Source organism: Zalophus californianus, chromosome 9 (genome assembly GCF_009762305.2).
Source record: "Zalophus californianus isolate mZalCal1 chromosome 9, mZalCal1.pri.v2, whole genome shotgun sequence".
Classification (NCBI taxonomy): Eukaryota; Metazoa; Chordata; class Mammalia; order Carnivora; family Otariidae; genus Zalophus; species Zalophus californianus.
In genome coordinates, this window is record NC_045603.1 from 95,937,711 (window position 1) to 95,949,310 (window position 11,600).

At 37.6% G+C, this 11,600-nt stretch overlaps 1 protein-coding gene and 1 long non-coding RNA gene across 2 annotated transcripts in view; one reads left to right on the plus strand and one right to left on the minus strand.

Moving 5' to 3' along the window:
- Positions 1-5,134, plus strand: part of LOC113921357 (ovostatin homolog 2-like) — a 48,952-nt gene extending 43,818 nt beyond the window's left edge. Inside the window, 7 exon segments of the mRNA XM_027591829.2 lie at positions 305-514; positions 966-1,090; positions 2,148-2,238; positions 2,607-2,675; positions 3,714-3,816; positions 4,464-4,537; positions 4,982-5,134. Of these exon segments, the coding sequence (XP_027447630.1) occupies positions 305-514; positions 966-1,090; positions 2,148-2,238; positions 2,607-2,675; positions 3,714-3,816; positions 4,464-4,516 (651 nt within the window). The 3' untranslated portion in view covers positions 4,517-4,537; positions 4,982-5,134.
- LOC113921359 lies at positions 425-11,236 on the minus strand. The gene is made up of 4 exons (XR_003519653.1): positions 11,120-11,236; positions 4,002-4,224; positions 700-846; positions 425-529 (listed from the first exon to the last, which is right to left on the minus strand). It is a non-coding gene; the product is annotated as an uncharacterized LOC113921359 (long non-coding RNA).
- Between the last annotated feature and the right edge of the window lie 364 nt (positions 11,237-11,600).

Consider the following 11,600-nt stretch of genomic DNA (forward strand, 5'->3'; position numbering starts at 1 on the left):
GATAATAATGTTATATAAACAATATTACATTAGGTCTATTTTTAGGAAAGATTGGGCACTATTTTCAACATCAGAGATTACACTTTGTAAAATCCTTTAGACTACTGAAATCTAAGATTTGTTGAGGGAGACTAAATGACAACAATTGCAGAAGCAAATGTATTTTCCTATTGTTTAGGATTTGCTTCTTGGTGTTCTGTTGACTTAGAAATATTTTTATGGACTGACTTAAAGTTCATGGTCAAATGATGACTTATATTTCATCGTAACAAGCTTAGATCTTTGCTTCTACTGTTCTTTGCAGGATACTGCCGTCTGTCTTCTTGCCATAACCCACTACATGAAGTTCACCTTCTCGGATGATCAAAACACTGTCACCTTTAGCAGTGAAGAATCCAATGAGATTTTCCAGGTTAACAATGACAATCGCTTACTGGTCCAGCGGTCCGAACTAACAAAAGCACGTGGACAATACACAGTAGATGTGGAAGGACAAGGTTGTGCATTTATCCAGGTAATAGAAATCTACCTGAAACAGAGACAAGTATTTGCCAGTTAAAGAGGTAGGCTATCCTTTCAGTTATAGATGGAGTGTTATTTTACCATTGTGTATTTCCATTATTATCTCTGTTCTTTGTCTCATTGATATTTTCTAATCAATAGCTGAAAATGCAAGTTATTTTACGAAGAGATACTTACTCTTAAGCATAGCTGGATAACTGAGGAGTTTCTTGAAGAATGTCACAGTTAGAAAGCATTCTGATATCTCCATCATGTCAAGATTATTTGTTTATGTAAAGATTCTTGCATCTTCTGAAAACCGAACAATTACATTTTACCTCATCCCTGATGGTAAAGATGTAAAATAAAGTGCAATAATAATGAAAATAAAGAAAAAATAAGTCCTTCAGTTCTTACTACAGGATAAATGAATGGGTTGTCTTCTGATATGCTATTCTTTCTAGGGTACCCTGAGGTATAATATACTACTATCTGAAAAAGCATCTGGATTTTCCCTTTCCTTAGAAATAATCAAGAAAAACTCTTCAGATACATTCCAGAGTAAATTTGATCTGACGGTAGCCCTCAAGTAAGTGTCCCATTTTGATATCAACTCCTGAGTTAGAAAGAGGGTAATAGATGAAAAAAATAATTGTTTTAAACAGTAGCAAAATCAATATTATGATGGTAACCCCGATGAGTTCATATGTTGGTGATGATATTTCTATAACATAGTCTCTTTCTAGCTCTCTGGGTATATGTCACAGTTTAGTTCTTACAAAATTAAGATTTATACTGTAGGCAAGTACAAATTTGAAAGCTTCTGCCTCACCGTCCAGCAATACCTCCATTGTTTTGTGTGTATGAAAGTACTGTCAGATTTGGACGACGGAGATACTATTTTTCCTCTTAAAGACAGGCACAGGTGGGCCAGCATCAGAAAACTAGGGATGCTTATTCTACAACTGTGTAGAGTAAAATTTTAGATTTTTATTTTTTGGAGTAGACAAAATAATTCTCTTGAATTAAAATATAAGTTATAGGTGCCAGAGAGTTTTAGCCCTCGTTAATATGTGGGGAAACACTGAATAAAACTCATTTGGGGGATTTGTCTTAGGATTTCCAAATGAAAATCTCTTAAACATCAGAGCTAAGATAAGAACTACATACACCATGGAACTCTCAACTTTGAGTCCCAACAATGCTGTGCAGAGTTAGGGACGTAATCTACATGGCTTGGGGACATGCCTACACTAAGATTCTGCCAACATCTTGCTTTCTAAACAAAGATATCCTTTAAGTATTTTGCAAATCTAAGGCTAACATAGGTATATGTGATATAAATTTATCAGCTTTGTTTATAAGCTAGGACTTTGAGGCCTCAGGCAAGCTTGAAAGAGATTGGGGAGATTCCAGGTCCGGATAATTCACTCTTTATTCCAACTTATGTGTCTATTGTCACACTCTAGTTGTGCCCATTCTCAGATGTTTAAGCGTGACTTTCTTCAAGTGTTCCCTCTTCAAGAGCTTTTTGCTTTTGCTCCAGACATATAGCCAGTTGGTATCTATGTATCCACCATCCTTGCCATAAGATAGGTCACTTTTCTAGACTGTTGTCTAAACTTGTGTTTGTTTTTAAATTTCAGGTATACTGGAATTCGCAATAACTCCAATATGGTCCTCGTTGATGTAAAAATGCTGTCAGGATTTACTCCAGTCATGGCATCCATTGAGGAGGTAAATAATAGAGGTCTACACTTTCAGCACAGAAAAAGCAATAGTGTGTAGATAAAAATAATTCGTTAGCCAAATAAAGTCATGCAGTTCTTCCTTTAAACAAATGTATTCAGAGTTCATGTTTATTTTTGCCATAATGCTGGAGAGACAGTGTTCTTAATTTGTAGCAATTGGCAGTCATTTTTCCCACAGTCCATAATTTATTTCTTTATTTAGTCCCTACTTGTGTTTATAAAAATACCATGGCACAGGGAACATCCATACTATAGATTCATGGCAATCGGTTAAGTAAAAAGCATGAAACATTCAATACTGGAAGGTATTCTTTAATATTTATTCTCCATCCCTCCCTGCCAATTTCTATAAAGCTTGAAAACAATGGCCAAGTGATGAAGACTGAAGTCAAGAATGACCACGTTCTTTTCTACTTGGAAACTGTAAGTTGAGCAATAACTGTTTTTTCTTCCATGGCTTTCTCTTCTTTTCTGAAGGTAATTGGATGCTTGTATCTTATTCACATGTAAATGAATATATATCCAGTTGACCCTTGAACGACACAGGTTTGAACTGTATGGGTCCACTCACACAGGATTTTTTTTAATGAACGCAGTACAATACTGGATTGACATATATTCTCTCTTCCTTATGATTTTTCTTAATAACATTTTCTTTAGCTTGCTTTATTGTAAGAATGCAGGATATAATACATATACCCTACAAAATATGTGTTGTTTATGTTATCGGTAAGGCTTCTGGTCAACAGTAAGCTGTTAGTAGCTAACTTTTGGGGAAGTCAAAATTTATATGCAGATTTCAACTGCACAGGGGTTGGTGCCCTAAACCCCTGCATTGTTTGAACGTCAACTGTATATATGAGAAGATTTGTCAAAAAATACAGGACACTAAAGATGATCAGTGTTCTTCAGTCCCACTGACAATCTATCTTCTCCCTGTTGACTCTAACTTTATCTCATATATGCCTTGGCTACTTTACTAGGTGACTCTCAAGTCAGAAATAGCATTTCCCTGTTTTTCATTCCTCACAGCATCTAACATAGTATGGCCACAGAGCAGACATATAATCCTTTTATAGTTTGACCTGAACTCCAACAAAGGCTGCTATGAGTTTTAGAGTCATCCCTTCTATATGTACATCATTACCATTCACATAAATGCCTACGTTACCCTAATGCTCGACTAGATTTCTTGCACCTCAGTATAAGCAATGGAACTTAAAATTTCATATAATTTAACGTCACCAAACTCATTATTTTGTCATTACTTGCCATTATACAAGATCCTGATACCCTAGATCTCTTTAATTGGGTAAATCATGAACTTCTGGAGATAATTTGCTCTGTGGTTTTCTTTTTGCAGACCTGCAAATTTATATTTGTATTTATACCTAATGTATTTATAATCTGTGTCTTTGTGTGATGCAGACCTGATATATTTATACTTTCTATCTTTACCAGGTTTTTGGTACAGCAAGCCATTTTACTTTCTCTGTTGAGCAAACCAACTTTGTATCCAACATTCAGCCAGCCCCAGTTATGATCTATGATTATTATGAAAAAGGTAGGCAAGCAAAGCCCATGCCCTAAAGCTATGGAACATTATGTCTATATCTAAGACTCCCTGAGCCACTAAATTTTCCAAAATCATCCTCCATCATCAAAGACTAAATGATGGCTGGTTTTACTTTATATACTGATATTTTTTCCTCCCTGATATATCTTCTGACTGGGTCATTTTCCACTTACCAGAGTTTTTCAACTCCTGGAATCCTCTTGCTACAGTGTGAGAGATCTCCCCTTTAACTTGAAATACAAACCATGCTGAGCCTCAAGCTCTCTCTGTTGTTACTTTTGTTGTGTTAATGCCTCAAGCTCTCTCCGTTGTTACTTTTGTTGTGTTAATGCCAAGACTTAACCATTTCATGCAACCTTGATGGACTTTGATTTGAGAAGGGGAGCAGGCAATATTCTGAAATGTTATAGGAAAGTCATGATAGATTAGGTTTTCCAAAACAATTACTAAGATGTTGTAAAGACCATAAAAATTTTCCCTGGAAGGTCAATGCTGTTAGTTAACTCGTTGAACGTCAAAGTCTGTCAAGAAGTGAGTGATTGACTGTCTTGTAACATTATTGGAAAGATTATGTCTTAATCTGGCTATAGAAAGTTCGAGATTTAAGAAGGGTGAACTTTCCCTTTATTTTCCAGATGAATATGCCCTTGCTTCTTACAACATCCACAGTGTTTCAGTTTCCCAGTGAGACAAATAAATCTAGGAAAAGGTAAGAAAATTACAAATATCGAGAACATTGAAACCGTTGAAAACACATCTGGTGCTAAAGTGAAAACCTAAAAAAGATACAATGGATGAAGCAAAGAGAAGTCTGTGGTTAAGTCACAGGGTTTGAATGGCTATGTGCACCAGATGAGTATTCTGATAGTCATTAAGATTTTATTTCTTTAAAATAACTCTAAAGAATTTACAACTATATAGGTGGTTTTTATCCATGTCTCATTTTTAAAAATCACTCATCTTTGTTTTATAACTTGATAGGTCATTAACTACATATGTACCTATATGTATAATATCCACATATATATCATATATGTATGCGTGTGTTTGTGTATGTTTGCATATTTGTATGTTTGCTTAGGTATATCTACATATTTATTTATATATACACACCCACAGTTATTTATTGTTTAAACTATGTTTTTAAATCCAGGTGGAAAACTATTTACTTTGAACAAACTCATTCTTCGGTATCAAACCTGGAAGAAAACTGTGAACCACCTCCTGTACTGAATATACTGTAATCTGCCATGACTTCTTATCAGATTTTATTTCTTTATTATCCCATAAAGTGCTCTCATTTCTCATCTGAGTCTGTGGTTTTCTTTTCTTTCAGTATATTATACATAATTTTCATCCTAGAAAACTCAGGACTTTCTTTGATGGCAATTTGCTATTTATTGTCATCAATTCGGAATTTAAGCTTTTAGAATTATGGTGTACATAATAAGGAATCCTACAATATCCAGAGAAAGAACAAGAAAACCAGGGTCAGTGAACGTGAGGGAAAGAGACTAAGTTGGAGAGGACTTCATATGAGCTCAAGGAAATAAAAGAAACACACACAACACAAAACACACAGACTCTTCTCCATGAAATATCATCAAAGAATGGGGGAGAAGAACTTAGAAAGTCAAAAATTAATTGGTGGATTCTTTGAGTTCCCATACTTGATTGAGAGGGTAATCCAAGGGTATTTTATCTTTTTAAAAAGTACTTTATTATACTGATCTTGTCACTTATTCCTGAAAAGCAATATTTAATGTCTATCCTTTGCTCAACTTAACACTACTGATAATATTGAGAAAACCGAGGCAGGAAGAAACTGGAGAAAATAAGGATAGAAATGAAAACAATTTCTCTACTGACTTTCATACAGTCTTCTAACCCTGCTGCGATACTGCTACAGGCAAGAAGCAGACACAGATAAATTCTCCAGTTGTGGGGTTAAAAAAAAAAAAAAACGGAAACAGAGTGTCCTAGAATCCATCATCAGTACCCAACAAATTAAAAATACAGTGTTTTAATAGACGATGGTTAAACTTACTTATTTTTGTAGTCTCCCTGCCTAGTGTATACTGTTAATAGTGCCTAAATTACAACTGGGCTCTTAATAAATGTCTATTAACTGATTCATCATAGATAAACTGCTGGTGTCAGTCCACATCTGGTGCTCCAAAAGTTTATTTCACTGTGTTAAGAATTTCTTTATACCTTCTCAGTTCTCTTATTTTACCAAAACATGGCAGGCACATCAGAGGTGTAGCTATGATTTCAGTACTCGTGGTTTTTTAAAAACACCTTAGGCTCTATACATACTTGGGGATTTCACTGATGGAAAAATAAAACTCTTCTAGTACATTTTGTGCTAAAGTTTCAAGTCAAATAAAGGGAATTTTGCTTTGTGGTAAATAGTGTCTTTTTGTGGGAAACTTTTTTTCTGCCTAAATAATTCTCGATCCTCATTTTATTTATTTATTTAAAGATTTGATTTGTTTATTTGAGAGAGAGAGCACGAGCGCAGTGAGGGGCAGAGGGAAAAGCAGACTCCCTGTTGAGCAGGGAGCCTGACACGGGGCCCAATCCTGGGGCTTGATCCTGGGACTCCGGGTCCATGACCTGAGCCAAAAGCAGACGCCTAACCGACTGAGCCACCCAGGCGCCCCTCAATCCTCATTTTAATTGGCATGTATTAAATAGTCTGCTGACATAATAAAATTATTTCTCAAATTCTAAGCAGGCAAGGACAGGATGGGAAGATCTGCCACTGGCTATGCTTCAAGGCACAGAGAAAGTCTAGAATTTAATGTTTACATTTGTAAAATTTCTTGGTGAGTATGGGAGGTGATGGGGAACTGAGATCTAAATATCTTCTGAAGAATAAAAGACTATTGATGACCAATATAGGTCTGTTGCTTGCCCTTTGCATTGAAACCCCTTTCCAGTTTATGTTGGACAGAAAACCAAAATCATTTCCCTGGTCCATATTTTAATATAAAATAGAGCATATTGGACATTCCAGTTTAGGAATGGGAAATGCCATTCCAGTGCTCAATGGGAAATGCCAACTTTTGATGTGATTGTGTGGGTTTGTGTGTATGTGTGTGTATTTAAGAAGGGATCTTTAGTAAACTAGACCACCATGGACTATTTCATGGAGGATGTATAGCTCTGATCTAGATGAGGCTCATGTTATCAAAGCATCTCATGACACTTGGCCCTCTACACAACAGTACTTGGACAATGGGAATAATCCATTCCCTCTACCATGTTTTTATGTAGTAATCACACTTTTTTGCCTTTTGAAATAAGTTATGTATACATTTAACAAGTACATGAAATACTTAACCATAACATCCCCTTTACTGTCTTCTAGAAATCTCATCAGGCACCTGGGTGGCTCAGTTGGTTAAGCATCTGCCTTTGGCTCAGGTCATGATCTCAGGGTCCTGGGATCGAGTCCCGCATCAGGCTCCCTGCTCAGCAGGGAATCTGCTTCTCCCTCTGCTGTTCTCCCTACTTGTGTTCTCTTTCTCTCTGTCAAACAAATAAATAAAATCTTGAAATAAACAAATAAATAAAAAAGAATTCTCATCCTCTTTGGCCTCCTCCTCATTCTATCAACTTTTTTCTTATTTCTCTTTTCTTAGGTGTCAGCCTCTTTCCTTTTATTGTTTCATTTTTCTTCCATCATCACTTAAAGTTTTGATTCCTCCCTCCCCATAATGTACACATTTCCTTCTCACTGTCAGATAATTGTTGATCTTTTCTTAGCTCCACTTTCTTTTCCCAAACATTAAATCATGTTTTTCATCATGATTCTAGCAAGTCCTTTTCTCTTCTCACTATACACATTAAAAATCCTGTGAAATTAAAATTTTACGTCCATATTTTTATGATTCCCAAATATATGCCTTCCTATCTACACCTTAACCCGTGAATCCCACTGTCTACCATACTTTAGCTAAATGTCCCACAGGTACCTCAATAATCTCCAACATTTACCTCCAAACCAGGTTCTTTTACTGAGATCCCCATCTCAGTGTGTGACAATATCATCACTAAAAAGTTACCTAAGTATCAACTTTAACACCTCCCCTGTCCCATCTCCCACATTCTACTCGTTACTGTTGATATCAGACCTGTGTTGACCTACCACGTGAATGACTCATTGATCCACTTTTATCCACACTGCCATGCTGCCTTAGTTCAGACCACCAGTCCTGAGTGCCTGTATGTGCCAAAAACCTCTTCTAGATGGTCAGGCTATATCAGTGAATGAAAATAGTAAGAAACAGCTACCCTTGTGGAGCTTACATTTTAACGGGAGAGAGATACAATACATGTAATAGAATCAAACAACATATGTACAGGCATAAAATCAGCAGCATAGATAAGCAAAATGTAAGAAATTGGAAGGTGATAAGTGTTATGGAAAATAAAAACTGTAGAGATGGATGAGAGGATCCAGAACATCAAGGAGATGGCAAGAGAAGGACTGGAATAGTAGGTAGATTTAGGTTCAACCTTATTGAGGCAATGACATTGGAGCAAAGGTTTGAAGGAGGCAAGGGAGTTAGCTACACAGCTTTCTGAGGGAAGAATACTCCTGGCAGTGAGAGCAACTAGGAAAACAGGAACTTGTGTTTTGCTCTGGCCTCGGGGTGCTTTTGGATGAATCATACTTGTTAAGCCAATCACATTATCTCAGTTCCCTCTGACAGTGGGTGGTGTCCATGGGGTCAGGTTCCCCAGAACATAGACTCTGAGATGGAGATCTGTGTGTAGGGGGTTTGACTAAGGAGAGCTTTAAAGAAAAACACCAGTGGAGGATAAAAGAATCTGGATTGTACAGGGAAGGAGTTGAGCTGCAACGGATCCCAATAAAAATTTCAGCCCATAGAGAGCTTTGGTGCTGCGATGGGCTTTTAGAATTCTCCCATCTTAAGGCTAGGGATCCAGGTCTTTATACCACCACAGCACCCATTATGGGAAACCAAGCTGCCCTTACAGAGAAGGGGGAACTTGGATGAAAAGTTTCTCTGATACTGAGGGAAATTTTTAGAGCTGAATTCATCTGAGAGCCAATAGACACCAACACTTCTAGAAGTGGTATTGAAGGATTGCTGGGTCGGGAGGATTGAAGGTTGACTCACAGAGTCAACGAATGAATCTCAGGGACATAAGAGGGTGAAGTGAAGTTAAAGTTTATTAAGTGAAGGTGAGAGCAGGAAAGATAAAGCTTTCTAGAATTAGAGGGGTCCCGAATGGGTTGGCAGTATGGGATTTTAGTGGCAGCCTTCTATCGAGAACTTGACCAGGAAACTTGTGGCCTTGAGATTCTTATGCCACTTCGAGCAAGGACTATTGATAGCATCCTTAATGACTTACTTCTTTGAGGTCTGGTCATTTTCTGTGATTACAATGTAGCCACCAAAGAAAAACACTCTCTAACATCCAGGGCCGGGTGGTCTGGTCTATTCTTATTCACTCTGGCTTACCCCTTCTGCCTTCCAGGAATAGTTTCAAAGCCCAGCTAAGGGCCCCCTATCTCTCCCTGCCTATACCTTCACCCTTTCCTTACTCACTGGAATTATGAATATTTCTGCCATAGAGGAGAATATATGAAGGACACACCACAGATCACTACTTTGATCTAGCAATGAGATACAAGAACCAAATCTGACTAAGGACCTATACAGGGATGCCTCCTGGCACAGCATCTGGAATGATTTTGCTCCTTGGTAGAAAAAAAGAGAGAGAGAGAGAGAGAGATTCAGGAGATTCAGGAGAAGAACTCTTTTTCTGCTGACTCCTTTGTTTAAGATTGAGATATGATTGGGAATAAATAACATTTGGTACTGCAGAAGGCAAGTTGTCACTAAAAAGGCAAACAATACTGACCCACCGAGTGGCAGAGCAGAAAGAATGAAAGAAACCCTTGATGGCATTGATAAGCTGCTGAACCCGCGCCAGTACCACCTTCCTCAGAATTTGTGACAGAAGAGAGAAATGTTTGATATTTCTAAGTCTCTGTTAGTTAGGCATTCTGTTACTTGCAGCTGATAAAGATTTGCACATCATTTTTCCCCAATTCTTTGCCTTTTTTTTCCCTATTGTATCTTTATATGGAACTTGTGATATCTCCTTTTTTAAGTTCTTTCTAGATTACTAATCCCAGGGAAATCATTTTGGAGAGGGGCCAGTACAGGTGCTAATTGACTGACACGAATCACTCGTTGTTCACAGTAATGTTCTTCACAACTCGAACTTTGGGTGTGTGTGCGTGTGTGCGTGATACTACGTCTCAATAGGGACTTATCCAAGGTTTTCTATGTGTCAGGTGCTGTACCAATCACTTTTTTTTTTAAGTGATAGAAGTTTATTAAGTGAAGATACAGAAAAACCCCTCTGACAGGGATGCCCACGAGGGCCTTTAGGGCTGGTCTTTTATAGAAAGCTAACCAGGGAACTTAATTCCTTTTAACATCTCTACTGATAACCCGTCAATGGCTTACTTCCTTTTTAGGGTCTGGTTATTCTTTGTTGGTCACGGGTGATAATCATAGAGACACCCACCCCACACGCCTAGGACAGGGTGGTCCTCCACCCCACACGCCTTATCTCTGGTTTCCTCACACCTCCACATTTTGGGGATTTCTGTGTACTAATCACTTTAAATATATTAATTTATTTAATCCCCACAACAAGCTTACAAAGTATTGTTATTATCATTCTCATTTATGGACAAAGAAAGAGAAACACAGGGAATTTAAGTAACCTAGTCAAGGTCATCCTTCTGGTAAGAACTAGGATCCAAACACCAGCTTTGAGGCTCTAGAGCCTTTGCACTGTAACTGCTTTACAAAGAAAGGAAGGAAAATTCTACACACAAATCACAACCTTAACATACTAATATTGAAAAGATGAGGTGAGTAAATGTGGTTTCCTTAGGGCTACAACAAAAGGAGGACTTTATTTATGCAAACGGATTGCATTTACTGCAAACTTTGCCCAGCACCGTGCATTCATTCCCAGTCACGCTCTGCCTGAAAGACTAAGTCTGCCTCTGCCGGCAAAAAGATTCTGGAAATTTTTATAACTTGCTAGAAAAACTTTGATGCCAAAATCAAAACAAGTTTACAGACACCTTCTTATTTTCAGTAACAGTAACTCCGAAGAGAACACTGTGAGCCTGCTAGCCCTGACAGAGCCCCACCGCAGGTACATACTCTGTGGGTCTTCACACAAAGAGAGGTCTGAGGGGAGAAAACAGATGACCATTGCTTACCATCTACTGCATGAAATATCTGCCTGCTGAGGTTATGGGTAGAATTCTCATCAAGAGCAGGTTCCACAGAGGGAAGGACAAGTTCTCATTTGTTATGTGACTCGTAGTAAGTTCCTGGCAGATTTCTCTAAGCCCTTTAGCCTCTACCCTAACACTGAATGTTATGCAAAGAAATGATAGTCAAAATTTGCAAAATGGTTAAGGTTTTTCCCAGAAGTTTCACATTTTAATATTAAAAATTACAAATACCACCTGCACTTTAAAGAAAGTGAAGCAAGAAAGGTGGGGAGGACAAAACAGAAGTTACACTTCAAAATTAACTTTGGAACTGAGAATATGTTTTCACTAAGATGGGAAACCTTATTTCATCTTTTTCTTTCTTATTTTGACCCTTCATGAGCATTTATTACCTATTACTTTTTTTTTTTAAGATTTTATTTGTTTATTTGAGAGGGAGAGAATGAGAGAGAGAGAGCACGAG